General features: G+C 43.4%; 1 protein-coding gene across 2 annotated transcripts; it reads left to right on the top strand.

The window, feature by feature from the left end:
- Positions 1-4,659: 4,659 nt before the first annotated feature.
- Positions 4,660-23,364, top strand: nap1l4a (nucleosome assembly protein 1-like 4a). 2 transcript variants are annotated; one of them, XM_083654418.1, is made up of 15 exons: positions 4,660-4,716; positions 6,076-6,125; positions 6,339-6,408; positions 7,382-7,526; positions 10,019-10,105; positions 13,231-13,374; positions 13,486-13,557; positions 14,538-14,677; positions 14,907-15,052; positions 17,664-17,680; positions 17,782-17,901; positions 18,103-18,138; positions 18,233-18,286; positions 21,015-21,049; positions 21,526-23,364. In XM_083654418.1, exons 2-14 carry the CDS (start codon positions 6,098-6,100, stop codon positions 21,018-21,020), a joined length of 1,065 nt encoding a protein of 354 aa, XP_083510544.1. In that variant the 5' UTR covers positions 4,660-4,716; positions 6,076-6,097; the 3' UTR covers positions 21,021-21,049; positions 21,526-23,364. The 2 variants fall into 2 exon arrangements, with proteins under 2 accessions (XP_083510544.1, XP_083510543.1); XM_083654417.1 differs by lacking the exon at positions 21,015-21,049.
- Positions 23,365-25,224: the final 1,860 nt, after the last annotated feature.

Below are 25,224 nucleotides of genomic sequence, written 5' to 3'. Positions count from 1 at the left end.
ACATGTGATATTCACCCTGTGTTTTTAATGTTGCGTTCCATTTGCACTGGGAAACTAGGAATATCCCAGTTACGTCACACCCTAGTTGACCGCGTTCCAGTAAAACAGTCGGAAAACCAGCCAGGGTTAGCTCTAGCCAGGCTATCCATTGTTAGCAATACCAGTTGTTAACAATGCATTTCACAGTATTTTGCACACACAAACGCCGTAGCAACATGTCCACATGATAGAAATTAGACAGTCCTGTGTGTACGAGTTGACAGAAGTGCTAATAAACACTATATTACAGCTTTCACTACTGTTGCTGCGGGAGCTGCCATCTTGGATTTTGAGGTTGGGGTTGGTGATTGTACCATTGTTAGGCTCCAGTAAATCACAGAGCTATTGCTTGTATGAGATACAGCACTTCAAAGTGTGGCTGCAATCAACCGATCTGACAGAATGCACCGGACTGTTATCTGCAATCGCCACATGTGCAGAACAAACATTTCCACTACTCACACAATGATACAGAAACACACACACACACACACACACACACACACACACACACACACACACACACACACACACACACACACACACACACACACACACACACACACACACACACACACACACACACACACACAAATGACTAGACAAATGGAGATGCAGTGCAGTACATAATATTTAAGCAGCCAGGTGTGCCCCTGCCCAACCGGGCAGGGTACAAACAAAGAGCATGGAAGGAAAGAGACGAAACTCCGGCCATTTTTGGAAACAGAATGCGCCTCGCAGTGGTCAGCTGCGGTAGCGCGGGCCCCTATAATCAGCCTCTCTAAACAGTAACTCAACGGGAGAACACTAAATTTCGTGGATTCACATCTTTTCTGGGCGTACTGTAAATCTTGATTGAAGTGGTGTAGTGCAGGGATGTAAAACAACAACCATATTGTGGAAACTAAGCAAAATTTTTCTTTTTTTTCTTTTAGTTTTTTCAAGATAAATAGTAAATGCAAAGGACCCGAGGTTAAAACCACGGCAACGCACTTCTGAGGGAGTGGACGACAGCCGCATTAGCTATTTATCTTGAAAAAACTAAACAAAGAAAACGAAAAATTTTGCTTTAGTTTCCACAATATGGTTGTTGTTTTACATCCCTGCACTACACCACTTCAATCAAGATTTGCAGTATGCCCAGAAAAGATGTGAATCCACGAAATTTAGAGTGTTCTCCCGTTGAGTTACTGTTTAGAGAGGCTGATTATAGGGGCCCGCGCTACCGCAGCTGACCACTGCGAGCATGTGCGAGGTTCTTTTGGCGCTGTCACGCTTCCAAAAATAAAAAATGGCGGAGGCTGCTGGGCGCTGATGTTGCAATGGGGCAATATGGAGCTTTCAGTTCTTTCCATAAAAGTTCTTTGGTACAAAGGAGAGAGCGGGGGTGGAGCCTCTGCCCACCTGGGCAGGGTACAAAGGAGAGAGCGGGGGCGGAGCCTCTGCCCACCTGGGCAGGGTTCAAAGGAGAGAGCGGGGGTGGAGCCTCTGCCCACCCGGGCAGGGTACAAAGGAGAGAGCGGGGGCGGAGCCTCTGCCCACCTGGGCAGGGTACAAAGGAGAGAGCGGGGGCGGAGCCTCTGCCCACCCGAGCAGGGTACAAAGGAGAAAGCGGGGGTGGAAGCGGTGAGCTGGGGACTTAACAGACGGCCCAAGCTGTAAAGTCTGGCTTGTGTGCGAAAGCTGCAGGTGTTATTATTGTCATGGCCTCATACAAAGACGGAGCTTGTGCGGAGCGTCGCAAAATTGTCAGTGTTTCAAATGACTGTGTTGACAGAGGTTTTTGTGTCCTATGCAGACAATGGAGTAGAGTCCTACTTTGGTTTATTGGTGGTTGCTCGAAGATCCACACTGATATAAAATGAGCACACAATGAGCTTCCCTGTGGGTTTCGACGAGCATCAGTTTCCAATTCAAACAACGCTGCCATCACCCTATGTTTCCAAAGTCAGCAACTTACTGCACTCTTGCAGTTAGATCTCTGGCTCATCCCAAATGCTACACAATCACATGTGATTTCCTCTGTGAGCACAGGCCCTGCTGGTAAATGTCACAGTGTGACAGGCACAAAGCCTGCTCACCACAGTATAGCCTGAGGCCACAGTTGCTGTCACTTCCTTTCAAGCATGTGGATGACACAGTGGTTGATAGCAAACAGAAGGGAGGCCGGATTTGGTGACTTTCAGTCTATTAAACTGATAGGCTATTTCCTCTTGTAAAAAAAATCAAAAACGACTGCTTACATCAATCAGGTTGACCTGTGGACTTTTGTACGTTAACTTCTGAGCTTACCATGAATGCTAAGGATTCATACAACGCTGGATTCTCTGACCAATTCTGTTGTCTTTATATAGGCTATTAACGATTTACCTAATGCATGTCAGAACATGGAGCTTGACACTGTAAATTAGTCCAACCTGGGTTATATTAGACTGTGACTCTGACCTTCAAGAGTCATCTGAAAATGATGACAAATACCATTACATTCAATCTATATAATTTCAGGCAGATCAGGATGTCTCTGACACAAAAGGCTGCTAGGAGGACGTTTCTTCTCTCAATGATCTTTTCACACATTGAACTGTTTCACCAACTGCTCACTCACAACCAGGCAATCCTCAAACCAATTGAGGATTCTTCAAAAAAGCCTTGAAGGTCTTTGACAAAGACAACATTCACTTCTCACCCTTGTCATATTAGTTTCTTAGTTTTGAGAATGTAACATTTTTCAAAATCGGTTGCCTCATGTCATGTATAAGGCATTGCATGGCCTTGCAGCAACCCCGTTAAGCGAGTGCTGACAATGTGGCTCCTCCACCAGGGGCCACCACCGGAGGGCACTGTGAGGTGCCCTTCAGGCTACCTCTTTTCGACAAACTGTGCTGTCAGTCAGGTAGTAGTGTGGAACAGACAGTCCGCCACCTGCAGTAATTGAGTGTCCCACCTATTGCACTTTTAAAACTCATTTGAAGGGGTGGCTCAAGGCAAAAAAGGATGTGACCAAAAGGATGTGACCATCTTTAATCAGAACTGCTGCCTTGAGCAAAATCTGAAATTGTATATTGTATATCATGTATATTTGTGAATCTTTTTCTATATCATGTCTTTCTTCTTTGTTTCATTGTGTTTGTATGATACACACAGACACACACACACACACACACACGCACGCACGCACACAGCCACACACACACACACACACACACACACACACACACACACACACACACACACACACACACACACACACACACACACACACACACACACACACACACACACACACACTGACATAGGGCAGCGAACATAAACATTTGTTTCTGATTAATGTCTTCTTAGGCCAAATTCAGTAGGCTTAGGCTACACTGTTGAAAATCAACTTTGGGGCTTGTTAAATATGTCTTATGGAGGCTCCTCCTCATATCTTCTGTTCGTTATGTACCAGATGAATGGTTTAGGGTGCAAGCAACACGAACAGGTGCTGGACAGAGTAGAAAACACATAACACACCCTCATCATAAAGAACACTGCGCTTGAAATGTCACCTGTTTATGTGTTAATACATTTACACACAGTGGGAGCTGTTCTCCGTGCAGGGACTCTTGTTGACTGTTGTGGATCATGGATGCATGAAGCCCTCTTGTGGCCTATGCTAAACACATCTGGAGGAGAAACTTGGAACATGCATCACAAGACTAAGTTGAATTGATCTGCAATGAATCTATTCCAAATACAAAAGTGACTTGATGCGTGATATTGAATTGACAGTAATGTCATTCATGACGAGTTAGGCTACTGCCTTAAATCGGTGGGACAGGTTACCAACCCAAAACGAAACAATGCCAATGGTCAGGTTGAGGTACGTCTATTCACCAGTTGGGACAGTCATTATTGGCTGTAGGGGCGGCTGTAGCTCAGTAGGTAGAGCAGGTCGTCACTAATCGCTTTGGATGAAAGAGGTCGGTGGTTCGATTCCCAGCTCCTCCAGTCTGCATGTCGAAGTGTCCTTGGGCAAGATACTGAACCCCAAATTGCTCCTGCCAGCACCCTGCATGGTAGCCTGCCACCATCGGTGTATGAATGGGTGAATACCTACTAATTGTCAAGCGCTTTGGATAAAAGCGCTATATAAATGCAGGCCATTTATCATTTACCATTATCACTATAGAAAAGTGAATTACATTGGTCAGCTTCATTCAGACCACCAGAATACAAGGTTTATACCAAGTTCGGGCTTGTCTGAATTTTATGCTGATCCCCAAAAAGTCCCAAAGAGTTACAAATCACTGTATGATAACATCACCAGGGAGAGTTGACTCACAAGTGGCTTGCTACTCATGAGCAGCACAGACTCTGTTGACCTACCTATGCAGTTCATAGGCAAAGGTCAGCCAGAGTGCCCTACAAAAGACAAGCGTATCAATATGAGGTTATTATCTTATCACGAATTTAAATAAAATGTACTTATTGGTAAACACCACTCTTGTTACAATATAAACATATTTTAAACCATGGAAGAACGAGTTTGCGAAGAGCACTTGAAGGCATCATTTACCCTACAGCCAGCTGTCCAATGACAATCGAGGATGTTGGAGCGCTCGCTTCGCTGCTCGTTGTGGTGTTGGTTGAAGCGAAGACGCGTGAGGAAAGCGACCACCAGAATTCCGCTCAGTAGAGGTAAGACATAGCAACATTCAAGCCAAGTTACTATCATATTTACCATAATTTCATTAATTCGTGCATTTGCGAGGGTTTTGGAGTGTCCAATATTAATGTTACGAAACAGCACACGATTCTGACAGACTGCTAACGAACTGTCTTCGACCAGCTGACTACTGCTTTGATTAACCCGCGAGCTAACGCTAGCTAATATTAGCTTTCCCATGCGGCTAGCCGCTGTAGCTAACAGGCATTTTTTTTATCCACATAAAGACAAGGCGCACCTTCCGCCATCCCATTGCTCTAGCTAACAACTAAAAGTTATATGACGTTGATTTAACCGGATGGTAGCGTCAGGTATGTTAGACGTGGTATTTAAGTGGCAATGATAAAAGTTAATGTTATGGGTGAACCTTCGCACATGTCTGTTAAGTAAATCTTTGTTCCTAGCAAGTTGGCTCGTAGTTCCTCGCCTTCTAGCTAACGTTAGCCCGGGTTAGCTGTCAGAGGTCTACTTTGTGGCACCGCCCATGCTGTCATAACGTTGTTTGTGTGTATGCGCTAGCTAGGCAACAAACATTAGTGCAACGTTAACGGCTAATAAATAGAGTAACGCACACGCGTCGTATTATTTTGTCAGTAACATCCACTGATTGTCAGAGGAGCCATATATTAATTGTAAATTAAGAAATGCTAACTGTAACGTTAGCTATCAAATCACAGCATAGGCGTCGTTAGCATGTCAATGCGTCATCGGCCTGCGCTTGCTCCGGGCTAGTGTTGCTGTTGATTTCTCAATCGAAGTTAACGTTAGCTCAGTAGTCTGCCTGTCATCTTGTTATCCTACTAGCTGTGTTCATCGACCTACAGTTGACCCTGGGGTTTCCTTGTTCACGAAATTATTTCCAATGACGGCTTAAGTTACATGTCCTAACTAAGTGTATTGGGTTCACATTGTTGCTAGCTGTCAGTCCTTATCGTGGTCATGACTCATAGCATGGGCATTCGTAAGGTTACTCTGACGTCACGCCAGAAGGGGGGCAGCTCGGGAGGCGGAACTGGGGGTCACTCGCCATTCAAAATGTTAATTTTGTAAATTAACAAGACACTACATGGTCTGAGCTTTGGTTTTTAGCCCGAATATTAGAAAAAACCCCACTGATTCATAACAGGTCTAAAGTAATGTTATAGCAGTTGGGCGCACTTATATGATAAGCAAGACAACAGTAAAACTGACAGGTTTTTGGATTGAGTTTGGCGTCAGTGGGCGTAACCCATAAGAGAGCGAGCCTGGTATCCCCCACGTTGCGTAGCAACAACACCGGAAGTAACTCCAGAGTAACCTTCTGTCTAATATCACTGATCTGTTTCTAACAGAGGAAGGAGCTGCCACTCAGTAATGGAGGCCAACAAAGGTAAAGACAAAGGTAGGTGTACCCCTTTTATTAAATTAGGTATGTGAGGAACGGCAGTTGATGTAATTTGACTCATTTGTTTAAAGCTGTTATAATTTGTGCATGATGGTCAAGCCTGCCAACTTTGAACTGTGCAACTATGAATTAAAATAATGGCACAACAGTCAATGTTTTTTTGGGAATTAGTATAATGAACATATGTGGTGTTCTCTGTTGGGTTGACAGGTAAAGGAGATCAGGTGATGCAAAGTCCAGGTGGGCAGGGGGACAGACCTGACTTCCACATCATGGAAAGGTGAATAGACACACTTGAACTTTGATAAGAATTGGTACATTTTCTTTTCTCTTGGCAGGATACTTTACTTCAGGGGTCCCTAATCAGTTTTCTCCCAGAGCCAAATTATCTCAAGCATGTCAAGCCAAAGGCCAAAACGTCCTTTTTTTGTTTGTTTTTTGTTCTTGTTTTTGTATAAAAAGAAAAGCTGCTTTTTATACAGGTGCGGCAGCCGACACCCGGCCTATACAGCCTGACGATGTTGAAATGCGTTGCGTTTTGTCACCCTGGTGTATTTATGAAGATGTACATTGTTTCATAAACTGTTTCAGTTACTTGGTGATTAAATCTGTTAGGCGGCGTTCACACACAATGCGCTCATTTGAGCTTCCAGCGTGTTCCTGCAATTCATTCTCTATGTAAGGACGCGCTAAGCGCGCTCCGCTTTCAAGTAACGCACCTGGCGTTTAAGCGCTGGTGGCGTCTTTTGTTTTTGGCGGAGCGCTCTGGGTGTTTTAAGCTGAAAAAAGCTGAACATTTGGAGGAAAGGCGCTGCTCGTCTTTTCACATCTCTACCTATTCTTCTCCCAGAGGGATCTTCAACCTCCGCTGCTGCCAGAATTGGCAATAATCTGGCTTTCATGTTCACAGACATCAAACAGACGAAACCAGCTGGCTGCTACCATCCGTGTGATCGTTGTGTCCTAAACTGTACTGCACGCGACTGCAGGGGTAAACAAAACAAAGCACACAAAAAAACGCTCCATGCGCTGTCTTTTGTGCGCAATGGAAGCGCTCTCGATGATTTCGAAAGCTTTCACACACGTCCTGTGTGAACGTCGCCTTACAAGTACCCAAGAAGCTTTTTTTCTCTATTGTGTGAAAAATGGTTCTATACAGTGGAAAATGTTTTCTCTCTCTCTAGTTCATGAACTGGATTCTCCCACAAACACTTTTAATCCTACTCAGTTCTCATCTTTCTGCTCTCTCCCAGTATGCTTCCCAAGGCAGTGAAGAGGCGAGTGCATGCCTTGAAGAGGCTACAGGTGCAGTGTGCCAACATAGAGGCCAAGTTCTATGAGGAAGTTCATGAGCTAGAGAGGAAGTACGCCGCCCTCTACCAGCCGCTCTTTGACAAGGTACTGTGAATAATTTTACTGTTGTAATCTGCCCTTCCACCACGTACCCCAAGAAGCACAACACCACACAATAGGGGTGTCGCGGTACATGTATTCGTCCCGTGAATTCACGGTATGGGGGTCACGGTTCGGTGCGTGAAGTGACACGACGAATACGTCAAATCCATAAGGTGGTGGCAAAGCACCTAAACGCTGTTTGAACGCCATGAAAAGACACACCAAAACAACACAAGGGCCATAGAAATCGGTGTTCACTGAATGGAACGTTTTGTGGAGGGGAAACATTACTGGCAGTCGCGGTTTACAAGCCGTAGCTTCCATGCTACTAAACCGCAACAATATTGAAGCGTCCAGCTGATCCCCCTTTACTGTCGTCAAAAAAGTGAGTGCAGCGCAGTATGACTCAGGCAATAAGCCGTTTTGCAAATTCTGTCAACATCAAGCCAATGAGGTATGCTTGCTAATGTAACGTTACGTAGCTGCGATGCGCAACTATATTGAAGGACTTTCCTTTATAGTTGTGCGTCGCGGCTACACATGTTACATACCACTGACAAAGCTGTTAACTTGTAAACAAGCAACTTACATCGCGTGAGATGACAAGCAAGATGCGGTGAGGAAGAGGGGATGACTCCTTGTCATGTTCCAATAATCCATTATGATGACCGAACGTAATCATTATGGTAAACAAAACTCGCATCCACTAAGCCTACTTACTTGGGAAAGTGAAACCCACCCCGCTGTCTGACAACTACAGCGGGGGAGGGGTGGGTGGGGGTATTAGGCTACTCCACATGCAGTCCGTTTACAAACTTGTGTACAATAAAGATTAAAGTGGGAGGAAATGCCTTTGCCCTGTCAAACAGCTGGAATACAGACATCTGAGAGGGAGGAGCACCCCACACTTTGAATAGTAAAACCTTTTTGTGTGGATTGCCTAGATCTTATTAAATTGTGGACATTTATTCATTCCCACTTATTAGACACTATTTCTGATGGTAAAATGAGGGTAAAAAGCAAAACACAGAATTTAGGAAAATTCAAAGGGGAAAAAAACACAATTTGGGATTTGTTGCTTTTTTTCTCCTTTGTACCGTATTCGTACCGAACCGTGACCCCAAAACCGAGGTACGTATCGAACCGTGACTTTTGTGTACCGTGACACCCCTACCACACAATCATTATTATTTTATTGTTCTTGTCTCAAAGAGAAATTCCAATAATGGAAGTTTGAAACCCTCATTAGTGTTTTGCTTTCACCAGTGTTTACCCTGCCTTTTTGACACAAAATGGCCCCCATGAGAAGGGCCTATATATAGACTGTGCTAGTGCCACTGGTGGATCTTATCTCATCGCACCTCATCTGATTTGCCCCAAATAATTTACATTGATAAGAACCGAAGGCTAATAGTTTGTTCCACTGCAACATCATGGCTGCACCATCCTTTTCAAGAAAGCAGAACAGCTTTGTCTCTTGCCTTCAATATACTTTGTTCTGAATCTGCAGCGGAAATGAGCAGAAACGGTCTGGCCGCCCCTGTACCCCTGTAAAAACATTAGTTTAGAAGCCACAACATTGCTATATTATCAACAAACCAGCCAACAGATATCAAAGCTGATAGGCTTAATGGAAAGAGCGTGTCTCATATTGGTCATTCAGTTGCATTTTGAGCCTGTGATCATGTAGCTAACAAACGTAGCCAACAGCTAGCTAACACCAGAAGCTATAGCTATTTCTATCAGTATTCATATACATCAGTCATGACATAGTGTTCCACTGATTCATACATCACCCCTTTTTAGCAACAGCTTTTTTATTTTTACTTTGAGGACAAAATGAGGTTATTTGTCAAAAAAGAAAAATACTGGTGAAAAGTGTGGCTAATCAACAGGCCAGGTCATGTGACTCAGCAACACATGATATATCTTAAAAATGACAAAATAATTTTTAATCTAAATACTGAATATAAGATGCTTTCTGTTTTTGCGTTCTGTTAATTTATATATTGTTAGAGAAAAGTGAACTGTAGTAGATTAAGATATAAGAACTATTTTGAGTCATTTGAAGTACTACAAAGCATTTAAGGCTCACTTGTGTTGTTGTGGTTCTCGCTGCACTACAGGATGGTATGTCCCTCTGGTCCTGATCCGAGGTCAGTGAGGGCACATCCTTGGTGCAAAATTAAATACGGCCAGAGCGAGTAGTCAACTGTTCCTCAGTCAGTTGTGGCTATTTCCAGAGCTAGTGACAAGAATTCAGCTAAGCTTAGTTACACTGAAGACTGGCAGGCGTAATCCTGCCACACCTGTCTGCACTGTGTGTGTGTCTGTCCATGAGCATGTATCGCTGACAGGGTGTTGATTTCAGTGGGCTCGTTGAAAGTAATTCAGCCTTATTAAATGAAAGCTTCTTCATGTGCAGATGTTTCAAGCTAATAATGCCAGTTACCATTCCAATGTAATAACCCTCTCTTACTGCATGTGTGTCACAGAGACGAGATTTTGTAACAGGAACAGTGGAACCCACAGACGCGGAGTGCGAGTGGCAGAGCGACAGAGAGGAAGAGGAGGAGCTAGCTGTAAGTTGAGTTCTGATTGGTTTGTCTTTAGAGCCCAAGCCTTTGGATAATCCTACCTGTTCAGGTTTTCCCACACGACAGCAGAGTGGAAGAGGTCTTTCTTACTCCAGTCTGGCACTTTGACTGCCATAATAGAGGTGTGGTGGAACGGTCACCTCTGGGTCTCGCCTTTTCTACTGAAGTGGTGTGGTCATGTTTTTATGATTCGATTGTTAAGGGTTCTACATGTAGCCTTTTAATATCCGCATATCATTACCACATTCATTTTGAGACATTTGTGTAATTACACCAAATTAATGAGACCATTGCTGAGAAGATTGGGAGTCTCCACTGGCGTCCACTATGTTTCACATTGTCCCACCTGGTTGGATTTAGCAGAAAATCTGTTGGATTGCTTTATGGCACAAAACAGAACAGAACAAAAACAGAACAAACGCAGCTATAGCTTTCAGAGTTCTTCACCTATAGGGACAAAATAACTTCCAACATGTTTTCCCTCTCCAGTAAAGGAAAACCGTAAACAAACTCATATGGAACAGTTTAAGTAGCAACATCCTATTTGCGACAAGAGTGCAGAGTGTTTGGGAAAAGTCGTCCTCATTTTGAGAAACACGAGCACTAACAATGCCACTGGCATGAAGTGGAGGCTACCAATCACTGTGACTGTGGTCTTAAGGCCCAATTATACTCTACGTTAAAGACTGAGACGGACAGAGGCTTCTGTCCGTACTCTGCGTTCATTTCATGCGTTTTCTGTCCATCTGAAAGCTTATGGACACGCATGAAACGGAGCAAGACCATACACACTACATGTACATAAACACTCATACATTTGACTCTCTACTGCCCACTGGTGAATGTATTGCTTAACATGATACCAACGTGAAAGACGCATGGAAGTATGTGGGCAGTGACAATAATAACATTTGAAACTGATGCATCTATTTACCGTATGTATGAAAATGGAATAAATGAGACATCTCTAAAAAGAACGGTAAAACAACATTTAAATCGTTACTGAAACATCTCAAATCTTAAACTAAATATATACCGTAAATTTCGGACTATAAGCCGTGGCTTTTTCCCCGTTTTTTGGCCCCTGCGGCTTATATAACGGTGCGGCTTATCTATGGATTTTTTCAGCAAACGGCCACTCGGTGACCTCCAAAATCGATGGATTTTACAGGTTACACAGCTTCATCTGCACATTTTATGTGCATTGCTTTGCTGCTTGTTTTTTCGATTATTTTTTTGTAAAGCACCTTGAATTGCCTTTGTGTATGAAAGGTGCTATATAAATAAAATTTGACTTGACTTGACTTGACATCATTTGGCGGAAATCAACCGGCATCACGGTGAACATGGCGCTCAGCTAGACAGCTGCTACACCAGACCAAACAATATGTTTTAGCGATCTGATCTAAAATGAATAAGGTGACCAGAACCAACTGAATAACTTTAAAGAGTGGGGCGAATGTCTGCTGGAAGAAGCACAAGACTGAAAACCAGTAAGCAGAAAGAAAAGAGACGAAGCAATCACCGCCATGAATGAGGAAATGACTCACCTGCTGGAGGCTGGAGATACATGGCTTGGGCTTAACTTTTACTCCGCGAAACACTATCGATTAAGTCCGACATCGCTCAGAGGTTTTGAGCAGCTTGAAAACAAGTTTGAAAACGTGCAGAAGTCCATCCACTCACTCACTAAAGAAAATAAGGCAACCGTGAACAGAGTTTCTAATGCGGAAAAGCGCATCAGCGCACTGGAGGACAAAAACAACACAGTGAGTCCGAAAATGGATAAAATGCAAAAAAAAATCGATACCCTGCACACGCAGGTTGATGACTTAATCAGCAGGAGTAAAAGAAATAACATTCGCCTGATCAATGTAAAAGAGGAGCTGAGATTGGTGACATGGACGCTTTCCTTGGCAAAATCCTGTGTTACATCCTGGACCTGAAGGAAGGCGAGAAACCACAGTGGACAGGGCACACCGGGCGCCTCGGCCACGTCCAGACCCCGGCCTGACACCGAGGGCCATCTTCATCCGCCTACTCCGCTGGCCCGACCGTCAACTCATCCTCCAGGCTGCGGGGAAGAAGCCTCTTCCCCGCAGAAGGGTACGCGCTTTTTCGTCCGGCAGGACCTCTCCGCGTTGGTGCAACAGAAACGCGCAACATACAACAGCATCATCGAAAAGGTTAAAGTCAATGGATATCGCTTTGGCGTACTGTACCCAGCGAGACTCGTCATAACCATTGATGGACAGCGGCGGAACAAGAGCTCAAAGTGAAACTGCCGAATATCTTTTGAGTTGGACTGGTCAATAGTACTGTGAGTAACTAAAATAAAAAAATAAAAAACGGAATTCTCTCTTCTTTAGCACTCTTTCTAACTATAAATCCACTTCTGTTTTAATTTCCTCTCTTGCCCTCTTTTCACCACACCGCGGACACTGTGTGCACTGTAAAAAAAAACACAGGTGGTGTTGTGTTATGTTGTTTTGTTGAAATGTTAATAAATGGGAGCTTCCTCAAACAGCCATCTCTTTCCCGACAATCCCCTCTGTGCACGAACCCTTACATATGGTAATTAAACATTAAAACACAATTAAAAAAAAAAAATTTAAATTAAAACACCTGCGGCTTATAGTCCGGTGCGGCTTATATATGTAACAAACAGGCAATTTTGCTGCTGCGGCTTATACTCCGGTGCGGCTTATAGTACGGAAATTACAGTAATGTGTTTATGGAAAGATGGACTGAAACTGGTATGTTAAAAACTGTCATGTAATGTGAATCTTTCAGTCTCTGCACGGGCTGTGCACTGAACTGTTATTGTGCACTGATATTGTATGTCTGATAACATATACCTTATATGTTATGTATTGCACTACTTAAGTTACTGTACTTTTACTATTTTGTGTATTGTATTTTATGTATTGCTGTACTTGCTATGTGATCGGACCCCAGGAAGAATAGCCGTAGCATCCTGCTGCGGCTAATGGGGATCCTAATAAACTAAACTTTAAGTGAACTATTTAAAGGTGTTTTAAGCTAGAAGCTAGTAGCTACTGCTGTATGAGCAATGAATTCTGACACGTGCACTGCCCACGGCCCTGTAGGAGGAACTGAAGAAAAAAGCATCGGTTGAGGATGAGAAGAAGGAGAAGAAGGAGGAAGCCACCCCAGAGGAAGACCCCAAAGGCATCCCGGAGTTCTGGCTCACCATCTTTAAGAGTGTGGACATGCTCAGCGACTTGCTACAGGTACACCTGAACAGGGTCTTGGTTTTGAGATGGCTTGCTACTTCACGCACATTCTTCCAAGCTTCTGAAGAGTGACGTGTCTCTGTCCTGACAATGCTCCTCTCCCATCAGGAACACGACGAGCCTATTCTAAAGCACCTGAAAGACATTCAAGTCAAGTTCTCTGAGCCTGGACAACCAATGGTCAGTATTGACACAGTGATGCTATGCAATGTTACACTGATATCACACAGTGTAGGAAATTAGCCAGGGGCAAGGGCAAAAATGCCCGCAAGAAATCTCAGAATGCCCCTAAAAACCGTAATCAAGAGGCAAAAAAGGCCCCCAAGATTTGGATCATTTTATTTACATTAAATTCATTTAATTTCCATTTCTAACACACTCAGCACCTGCAAGCTGTTTGCCAAAAGAAGATGATGAAGAACACACTCACACAAACAGCACTGTTGTTCACACAGACACAGTGACACACACTACATTTTAGGAACTTTAGGGTTGCCACTGTTTTGTAATGATACATTTCAAGGACTTTTCAAGCAATAAAGCCTGTGAAACAAAAATGTATCCACCGCACGTTACCTAGGCGACCAGCCGCATATTTGAGCTAAGAACTCCTATGAGAGAGCACAACAGCCAATGACAGCTCAGCAATCAGCAAATCCCTGTATGCGTGTAGCCTACACGGGGAGTGATACAGTAGATAGGAAGAAAGTGTTTCATGCTTGGTCCAGCACTTCCGATGACATCTAAAAATGGTATCATAGGTGAATTTTGAGATTACAGAGTGCATGAGGCTCAAACTCAGAGATTCTGGTAGGCTAAATCCAAGCACTTTTAAGGACCTCTATATAAATTCTAGCATTTTTAAATCCTTGATTATTTTTTCTTAAATCCAAGTACTTTCCAGACCCGAGGCAACCCTGAACTTTATGCACTTAAGTCCCCCCGAAATATTGTAAATGCCCCCATTTGTTTAGACAGTGGGGCAAAAAATATATTTTTTATTTCCTACACTGATATCACATCAGATTAATAAACTGATAATAGATTACATTGTAGAACTCATTAACCAGGGAAGAAAATGTTTACATTATCTCCAGTCATGGTTGGAGCAGCATGATTTGAGTAAATTGTTTTGATTATTATTATTTTTCTATCTACAGAGTTTCACACTAGAGTTCCACTTTGAGCCCAATGGTTTCTTTAACAATGCAGTCCTCACTAAAGTCTACAAGATGAAGTCGGAGCCGGACGCTTCAGACCCGTTCTCGTTCGAGGGGCCAGAGATCATTGACTGTGAAGGGTGAGAGCCAGAGCACACATGCTTTCTGGAGGATTTCATCATATTAATGTTGAGTGTTGGGCAGAAGGAAGAAAGGTGTGTGTCTGTGTGTCTGTGTCTCTTTATATTCTAATCTTTTTCTCACCTTTCCACCCCACATCTCAACCTCTTGCTACCAACTTTGACTCTTCTCCCCCTGGCCTGGCTTTCTGCCTCTCACTTTCCCCCCCCCCCCCTCCTCCTCCTCTAGCTGTCAGATAGATTGGCACAAAGGGAAGGATGTGACAGTGAAAACTATCAAGAAGAAGCAGAAGCATAAAGGGCGTGGCACCGTCCGCACTGTTACCAAACAGGTCCCCAACGACTCCTTCTTCAACTTCTTCAACCCTATCAAAGGTGAGAATAGGCACACACCCCTTGACACAATGTGCAGTATGTGTAGGAGAACCTTATTATGGCATTTGGATTTGTCTCTCGAGGTCTAAATGTAACATCGTTCCTTTGTGCCTTTTTCCAACTTGCCTCAATTTTCTGGTAGTTGTGTAACATATTAAGCCTTGCACTGTGAGCAATGGTGACCACACATATTGTGCACAGTGCACACATACTTGTGCACTGTACATGTTTGAGGCAGCAAGGTGGCATAAAGTAGGGTAACTTAGTCACGCCTGTGTCAGGAAGCGTTCCTCCTGCTGAAGTGTCCCTGAGCAAGGCACTGAATCCCTACCAGCTGCAGGGCTGCTGCTGACCTCTCATCTCCCTCTAGGCCGCGGTGTTGGTTCAGTACCACATTATCACGCATGTTATGATGTTCTACGACTGATCAAGGCACTGTGATGAATTTAACAGCAGGTGGCGCCAGACTCTTTCATAATTTGAGGGATATACAGTATGATGTGCGTGTGTGTGTGTAGCAGTGCTCACTGGACTTATCAAAGGTGATTTTCCTTTGACTACCTTTGTTCAGCAGCTTCAGTCTAAAACTGAGTCAATAATAGAAATATGGCCCCAGTAAACCTTAAATGACTCATAATTCCCCTTCATCAAAGGGTCGGTGAATTTGGCACCTTTGTACACCTTTGTTGGATCAGTGAATCACCTTTCCTGTATAGTCTGCTTTCCTGTCAAACATGCCTGGACTAATTCTGACTGACTGAGAAGTTGAGATACCTGATCACTCATTGGCTGAGCAGGTGTGTGTCTTTCTGGTTGGCTCATGCCTCAGGTATACCATTGGTGGACATAAATAGCTCTTTGTCAGATGGGTTGACGAAGCTCTGGGGTTCATGTTAAGGAGTTCATTAGTCAATACATCGTGACTCCGTTCACGCATACAAAGAATGTATGGGGGAGGATTTGCTATGCAGTCCATGCGTGTGTGAAGGTTTGTTTTGTGTTCCTTAATTCAGGGATGCAAACTAGTCACTTTTAGGTGACAGTCACCTTTTTTTTTATCCCAAAATAGGGCACTTAAGTTAATGATTTCTGAGTGGTTTTGTGTATCTGTCACCTTTTTCCACTCTGCATGAGTTTGCATCCCTGTTAATTGGACATTTAGAGATTGTACAGTTTGGCGAGATCATGTAATGATGTATAAAGTACAGGTCGCAAACCTGCATTCAAGCCTACATAGTTGTCAGTTCGTAATATCTCTTTGATGTTGCGCCAGACATTCTCAAAGAGGAAGTGTGTTCTCGACACCTTTCCTTTGAAAGAAGATAGTAACGCACACCAATAATAAGTTTCAGGAGGTGCTGATCACCGAAATCGCGAACTTGAGGATGAAGAAATCTGAAGCAGGCCATAGGCCGAAACGTCATTTCATTCAATCTTTTTGCATATGGAGCAGTGAGTACTCGACACCTTTCCTGTCTTCATCTGCCGCCCTCAGAGGAAGTCGATTTCCTGTCGTCTGTCACTTCTCCTCCATGAAGTTATGTGAGAAAGTATTTGAGGAATGTCTGTGACAGGGCTGACATAACCCTGATGGCTTCATAGCCCAGACCTGCTGGAATGTTGCATTACCAGCTTCCACCGTGGAAAATGCAAGTCTTCCTGTTGGTGTGTGTGTGTGCTTGTATGTATGTGTGTATGTGGGTTCTTGAGTGTGTGTGTGAAGTCGGTTGATGAAGGTGCCAATTCTCTGTTCAAGTGAGGTTATAGTAGTTAAGTACAGCTAGTGAAAGTTTTCATACCAGTGTTTCTCCTATGTGTATATATATTTATTTTTCTGGGGGCTCCCTCTCGGGCATCCTCCCTCAAGATCCCCCCCCACCCCAAAACCAGTGTCATGAAATCACTGCTTAGAAATCTAACTATAGTCCTATGTTGCTTCTCAGCATTTGAGGAGATGATGGGAAAACATGCCGACTGTGGCACTAAAGTTTGTACTGTGCAGTCGTCATATTTGGCCTACCAGTCAGTCCTTTACAGGGCTCGTACAGTCATGAACAACATGGAAACGTCATGGAAATCCATTGGTCAAAATGTGTATGAACCCTGCCTTTAGAGTTTATATAGGGTGCATACACAAAATATGTGCAAACCTCTTTAACTAAGTGTTAGTAATACAGCAGTGTATTGGAAGAAGAGAAAACAGGATGTGGTCATGTATGGCCAGTTTATTGGCAGGAGGGTGGAGGAGGCTGACGGTTGCATCCTGAGCACATGTCACTTCCTGGGGACAGTGTGACCTCATGTTGGGATGTCATGAAAAGCACAGTTGCTGCCTTAACTGGGCTTTGTACTACAGCAGATTGATGTGTAATGTTGAGATGAAAACAAATGCTTGAAATTAAATCAAATGTTAGTTATAAAACATTCCTTGACTGGGTACTGTTGGAAGCTTGTGACCGTTGACATAACTTAATTTAATCACCATTCAAATTCAAATTCCCATTTCCAACTTTGCATCCTGCCTGTAAATGCCTCCTAGCTCTAAGTCCTTGTAAAGCACTTGCAGTCTCAAGGGGCTTCTTCCTTAAACATGTTGTCTCTTCTCTTACAGTTTCACAAGATGAGATGGTGAGTGATCCGTTTCTTCACGTCACCACTTTTACACCTTCGGTTACCGTTAAACTACTCGATCTCGAACAGTGTGAAAACGTTCCCGTTTTGCCTTGCAGGACGAGGACTCTGAGTTCACCCTAGCCACAGACTTTGAGATTGGTCATTTCTTCCGTGAGAGGATAGTTCCCAGAGCGGTGCTGTACTTCACCGGAGAGGCCCTGGAGGATGATGAGAGTGTGAGTGCTTCTCTCTCTGACACGCACACAAGACATGAATACAAAAACAACTATACACACGCCACAAGATGGCATGGAAAACAACAAAACATGCAGACTGGAAAACAAATGATGGAGGCTGTCTGCAGCTAAACTGGTGTTCTCTCGTGTACCACAGTCCACTGTTTTTCACCCCACATTTTGTGGTGTCTTTTAATGCAGTTTGAAGAGGAAGAGCTGGAAGAGGGAGATGAAGAGGTTAGTAGAGGGTTTGTGTTTTTGATTGACTAATTGCATCTTTAGACAAGGGTGCGAAGGAATGTCTGACCATCATCTTGTCTCTGTGTTTCAGGAGCAAGATGAGGAGGGTGACGATGACGATGATGAGGGAGATTTTGACCCCAAGGTCAGTATTTGTATTTCTTTTGTTTATTTAACCTTTGTTGTCGTATCCATTCTGTGCTCGTTTTCCTCTGCCCGATATTTAAACTTTGGTGGTGGTGGTGGTGAAGGTCCTGTAGCTGGGTGAGTTGAGCACGGTGCCAACTAGGGATGTTCATCAATTATCGAAAATCGATAATCGATCGTTAAGGATTGGAATCGATCCTGTGGCATTTGGATCGATTTTTTAATTATTAAAAAAAAAAAAAAAAAATTTTTTTTTGGACTAGGTTTGGGTGGAATTCGTTCCTCCTCGCCCCACTCCATTGCACAGCCGACTAACGTGAGGTGGAGCTTCATATAGTCTCTAGTTTTCTGGCTGGGCACGGGCCTTTGTGCCAACAAAACTGTTTTAAACATGAGAAATTCACACCGGCATGCGCCGGGGACAGCAGTGTTGGAGAGGAGACACATTGAAATAAAGAGTTCATTGAGGAGAACACGTTGTCTTTCGTATTTTCTGCCATAGGCATTCATTTTGTTAAAAAAAAAAAAAAATTGAAAAAATTTTTTTTTGAAAAAATTGAAAATTTTCTAAGTATTAATAAAATCGATAATCGATAATTGATCGTTAATTCTCACCGATTATCGATTTTGGAAAATTTTCAAAATGAACATCCCTAGTGCCAACACTCAGTGAGTTAGTGCTAACACTCAGTGAGTTAGTGCTAACACTCAGTGAGAGTTAGTGCTAACACTCAGTGAGTTAGTGCTAAGTGCTAACACTCAGTGAGTTGGTGCTAACACTCAGTGAGTTAGTGCTAACACTCAGTGAGTTAGTGCTAACACTCAGTGAGATAGTGCTAACACTCAGTGAGAGTTAGTGCTAACACTCAGTGAGTTAGTGCTAAGTGCTAACACTCAGTGAGTTGGTGCTAACACTCAGTGAGTTGGTGCTAACACTCAGTGAGTTGGTGCTAACACTCAGTGAGTTGGTGCTAACACTCAGTGAGTTAGTGCTAACACTCAGTGAGTTAGTGCTAACACTCAGTGAGTTAGTGCTAACACTGAGTGAGTTGGTGCTAACACTCAGTGAGTTAGTGCTAACACTCAGTGAGTTAGGGGTTCCACTCCCACCAGGTCTACCCATGCTGTAACTATTGGCACTCATGGTATCGCAAGGAGCTTTGGATAAAAACATCCCCTGAGTGTTATGTTATGGTGACACAGGTGCATCATAATGACAAATGCTATGTCTGTGATAGACCTCGTCTCGTCCATGCTTCTCTCCTTCAGTTTTTCCCCCACTTTCTTTTTCTGGGTACCCACTTTTTTTAAATGACAAACCATTGCAACCCGATTCACAACAGGCTTGGGCCATATACATTCTGAGAAGAGCCAATTTGGGCATACATGAACATTCCTGACCATTTTTACTGCCAGTTCCACATCACCCTATGTTATCTTGAATTGGTAAAACGGTAAAGCAGCCACCTCAAAGAGATATACGTTTGATCAATCTCAACTTTGTTATATGCACATTATTGAAAACATATACATGTTAAATACTTTATAAATGACACCAAATAAATGCATTTAGTTTAGAGTTAACAGGCTATGTCATTGTTTCTACTTCTCATCAGTAAGACAATATACACATTTTAAATAACTGACTGGAAGAAGTTCTGCAAATTTATTTGGCAACCCCAAAAAAAGTCTCCTGCGACCCACCTGTGGGTTCCGACCCAGCCTTTGGGAAACACTGCTCTACTTCACTGTCACTATCCAGCTACTACCAGCTGTATAGTGATTGAATAACTGCATAGTGCATCCTATAAGCATTCTTATTGGCAGTGACTGTCAATGCCCCATTGTCTTTCAATGTTTCTTTACAAGTAGTTTATTGTTGTGCACTTTTCCCTCGTGCCGTGCCTGCTCTCTCAGCCCTGCAGTTATCTCTGTGGTGCTTATTCACCCATTTCTGGAATGTTTCACTATGCTTGGGCAGAAATGTGATGATTAGGAGGATTTGTGTGATTCTGCACGTGACATTTCTCTCAGAATAAGGCCTTGGCCACACTGATCCGTCAGAAAATGGGCAGAACAGATAGACGGATAGATTTATGTCCGTTGCATGTACAAGTAACCTACTTGTACAGCAGGTGGCGGTAAGCACTTTGAAGGTGTCAGCGACCCGCCTATAAACCAAGAGAAGAAGAAAGCTGGCGTCAGCTAGCTGTTAGCTCTGTGCGCTACGTTACTTACTACGTTACTTATGTGGCAATAAAATGCCACCGAATGACCAGATTAGATGGTGAAATCAGACGGTGACACTGACTATCACGTTGTACAACAGCGGGATGGTGTACACAGCATTAATTATAGCCTCCTTCACTGCCTCGGCCGCCATCTTCTTTGAAAAGTTGAAACAAATCTCGGAACGCCTCCTCTCGAGACCTCGACTCTGATTGGCTAAACGGACAGTGACTATCCGATACATCCATCCAGAAAAAGTTCATCCCTCTGTCCATCAAAACGTATGCAAATTTTCTGGATACGTACGCTTCTGAGTGCTCCACGGACAGTCGGACAGCTGTCATTGAAAATGAATGGAAGTGAACAGAGAAATGAACGCACACGGACAGACACCACGGATCAGTGTGGCCAAGGCCTAAGCCCATGGGTTGAATGTGACGATTAAACTTGTGCATATTGTTGTCTCTCCCTCCTCCCTCAATTCCCCTCCATTACAGGCATAATCAATCATTCTCACCCCATGCATTTCTAGGTAAGGGAGAAATAAGGATGGCCTCCCGCATACATTCAACACTCTGTCGTCCATTGGCTTTGCCTCATTACTCTCTACAGCTGGCTCTTTCTCTTCCACTTCTATCACTCCATCCTTGATTCTCCCAGTCCCTCAACTCACATCTTGGGCAGATAAGTCTGTCGCTCTCCCTCATCGTCTACACTACACCTTCCCTTCTTTGTCTTTCAACCCATTGTCCCAGGTTTCTAACATTGTTCCATTTGTCGCACAACCCTGGTCAAAAAGAAAAGAGAAAAATCAACCCAGCTTCCTAGACTCTCATACTCTGGTGTCTGCTTTTCTCTCTGTTCGTCTCTTCTGTTCTGATAGTTGGCGCCCTGCGGGCTTCATTGGCTGTCTGTTTTCTTCAACCTCATCCAGTTTAGTTTGTTTGAATCCGTTTTTCTCTCTCTCTCTCCCTGCCCCCTACCTCTCTCTCTCCCTGCCCCCTACAGAAAGCAGAGCCCCAGCCTGCCGAATGCAAACAACAGTAACTGTGGTGATCAGGGGAAGTTGGTGGAGACCTGCTGTCCGTCGAATCAGTCCTCAACCAATCAGCAAGTGCTCCCACCCTTGCAGGCTCCGCCCCTTTATGAACTCTCATCCAAACGCAATAGAACGCAACCAAACCGTGTTTTTATGATGTGCATGACCTCTATTCTTTTGTCCTGCGCCCCCCGCCCCCCCAACACACATACCCATACACACAAAAACATCTAATTTATTTGGCTTAATTCATACTCAAAGCAGAAGTGACTTGACTGTAGTTAATACCATGGCACTGAGGGGAGAGTCTACTTCTTTGGTCAGGGGAGTAGTACTGCCAAGAACCTCAGAATATGCTATGGAAAAGGAAAGGAATGGATCCCAACTTTAATTTTCATGGGGAAAAATCAGTTACTCAGGGTTTTTTAATGCCAACAAAATAAGTGTTAGTTTACCAGGAAACTGCTGAACAAGTTTGACTTAATCTTTCACTGGGGTTGCTGAAATGTTTTTGCTTTTTTGTTATGGTGTTTTTTAAGAGACACACAATGTACCATTCTGACTTTAATTTCCTGTTTTAATGTTCATTGTCATGTCATTGGACTATTTATTCTGGTTTCATGCAGCTGTATGAAGTGGTGCAATATGGGAACACATTAGGCCCAGCCACATTTACAGGCTCATTCTCACCAGCTCAAATCTCATTCGGGCTTAGCAGATCAACAAAACGTGTATACTGCCAAATTGTGTTTTTTATTATGAAAATGTGTTTAAAGCATTGACAAATTTCTTTACACATTAATATTGCTTAACTGTGCCCAGGTGTATTGGGCTTAACAACCATTTAAAACATTAACTAAGTACTTAAGTGTACCCATTTACACCAACTAAGGTCACAAGATTGGCGTGCAGAGGTGCCTGTATGGTTGAATCTCAGAATTGTCTTACATTGCTTGAGTCTTCTCTCTTTGCCCCTGAAATGCTCTTTTAACTTGTGTTAACAAGGAGATGAAGAGAATGGATATGTGTAATGAAAAGACTTTTGAGGTCTTAAGTTACATCGATATAAGCTGTTGAATTTTTCACCCTAGCCCAAGTCTCTCACTGGCTCCATGGACATTTCATTGAAGTGTCCAGTGAGACTGACCCACAACTTTTTGTAGTGGTTTGGAGATATCACTACTAGTACTTAAATATCTTTAGAGCAAGTGAAGGGACAGGCTGCAGGCCGTTTGGATCAAATGTAACCTGGATGAGTTGAGACTTTTCGTTGTAGAAACATTGTAATTTGTTCCGTTAACAAGAAGCCAAAATGACACAAAAACTCCCAAACGCTCTTTTATCAAACATTCTGCCAATTCTCTTGTTAACACATAAAATAATGTAATTCAGCATTTAAACTTTTGTTTATAAGAATATTATATTATACGAAGATTTCTCTGTTATTGTCTAATAATTCAATAGAATGTCTTTCAGGAAAACAAATGTAAGAGGTTGCCAATGTATTTAATAGTGCACTTGGATTTTGGTCGGTTGGTTGGTACTGTGGACACCTTTGACTAGTAACAGTGGTCATTGGTAGAAGTGACAGCCGTGATAATACCCACCCCTTCTCTTTTTCAAAGAAAGATTGTAGATCTTTCAAACCCACGGTGACATCTTCAAATCTCCCACATTGGACCGTGTGCTAGCAATGGCTAGCCTGAGCAATGGCCTTATCTGGTTCCTATTCCCAATTTGTTACTTGCGCAATATTTCTTTTCAATTTGTACAGAATTAGTTAAGATATTCTATTAAAGTTGTGCGACATGAAAGAGACTGTTCTTAATAATTTGTATGCCATCCTTTGTGTGTGAGTGGAGTATCCTGTCTGTCTCTGTGCTATCGATGGGGGTGGCGGTTGTGGTTGTCTAGGGCAGTGTTTCCCAGCCAAATCCCCCAAGGACCCCTATCCTGCAAGTTTTTGTTCCCCCTCTAGAATGATCCAATTAAGGCCTGCACACTTTCATGCTAGCCCTGTTTCTACTGCTCAACCAATCAGCACTGAAGCTTTCATTGGATCAGGTATGCAAGGGTAGAGGTGGCACAAAAGAATAGGAGGGGCTAACTTGAGCACTGCATTGGGAAACTCACTGAATAGTCTTGCAGGGAGATCGACATCACATGAAGGCATTGGCAGATTATTTTGGAAAAGATTGGAGAGCGGTTAGAGCAAGGGCAAACAGTCACCGCTTCCATGTGGTGACCAGAGGAAATGACCTCGGCCAATGTGACGACTTCGTCAAACTATCAACAACGCGGTCTCCACGCTGGAGGAATTTGCTTACGGTCTGCCAAACGTCAGGCTAGGCAACCAGAATGCCTGGAATCTCCGTCTTGATTGGCCGATAGGGAAGGCATGAAAGGTCCTCTGAGAGACCCTTGTAATGTGTGTTGGGAGATAATGGCTGAGTGCTCCGAGATGTCTGGAGAAGGACGGCAAAATGTGTATCCTAGCAACAAGAAGGTTTTCTGTTACGTGCTGAAAGACGGGTGGCTCCTTGTCCTGTCATCTCGTCCAGCAACACTTAAAAGTGTGTCCAGATTGTTTGGGTACATGTGTGTGTGTGTATACACCTATCTTCATGGGAACAGAGGTGACGATGTGACCATGTCGAAGAACAGGAGAAGAAAGATTGTCTGGTTTAGATCAAGATCCTGATTCCTGACATTGTCAACATGCTGCTAAATGTGTTTTGGTAAACAATATCTTGAACAGAGCAAGAGAAGGGGGTTTGTTGATGTGGAGCGAATGAGTGGCGAGCAATGCATTGTGAACCCTCAGCCCACAGACTGCCATCTCTCCAGTCTTACTGTAACTCCAGAGGTTTGACCTACAGGCTCTGGAACAAGACACTATTCATGCCAAGGCTGCTGTGTGGGGTTTGGTGATAGCCTAGCTCCAACAAGGAGTCTGATTGTGTCTGAAGAACTACTACCGTCCAGTCAGTAACTAGGCAAGAACTACTACCGTCCAGTCAGTAACTAGGCAAGAACTACTACCGTCCAGTCAGTAACTAGGCAAGAACTATTACCATCCAGTCAGTAACTAGGCAGGAACTACCGTCCAGTCAGTAACGAGGCAATGATAATGGATCTGCATAGTATTGGACTGATACATCGGTTTGCCGACATGCTGATATCGGCCTTTTACTAAAAAATCTGATTGTGTCGTCCACCTCTGATCATAGATGATACGGACTGATTACACATTTATTGCGTAATTGAACCATACTAGTTGGTTGTGTATGGGAAGCCCCTGGATTAATCCTAATGTGACATTTCGATCAGATATCACACAAGTATGCGTGTTCAAATTCTGGGGAAATTAACAATGTTTAACTTCCCTCCATCTTGCCTGGACCGACAGAGCCCAGTTCATTCACAGAACTTCCTGGTCCATGGTGCTGAACCTGTGTTCACTCATTTTGGCCATTTTGATGATTTAGTTGGCCCCAATTGCCTAATTCAAAAAATCCGGCCCTGTGACCATCTGCTCAGATCATAAATTATATGTTTATGCAGGATTTTACATTATGATCAAATCCAGGTCTAACCGGTTGTCAAACTGCACTGGTAGAAGAGATGAGAAGAAAGGTTGCCATTATGAGAGCGAGAGGTGTATCTGG

Source organism: Poromitra crassiceps (genome assembly GCF_964638095.1).
Source record: "Poromitra crassiceps genome assembly, chromosome: 18".
In the NCBI taxonomy this organism is placed as follows: Eukaryota; Metazoa; Chordata; class Actinopteri; order Beryciformes; family Melamphaidae; genus Poromitra; species Poromitra crassiceps.
This window is presented reverse-complemented; position numbering and strand designations above follow the sequence as displayed.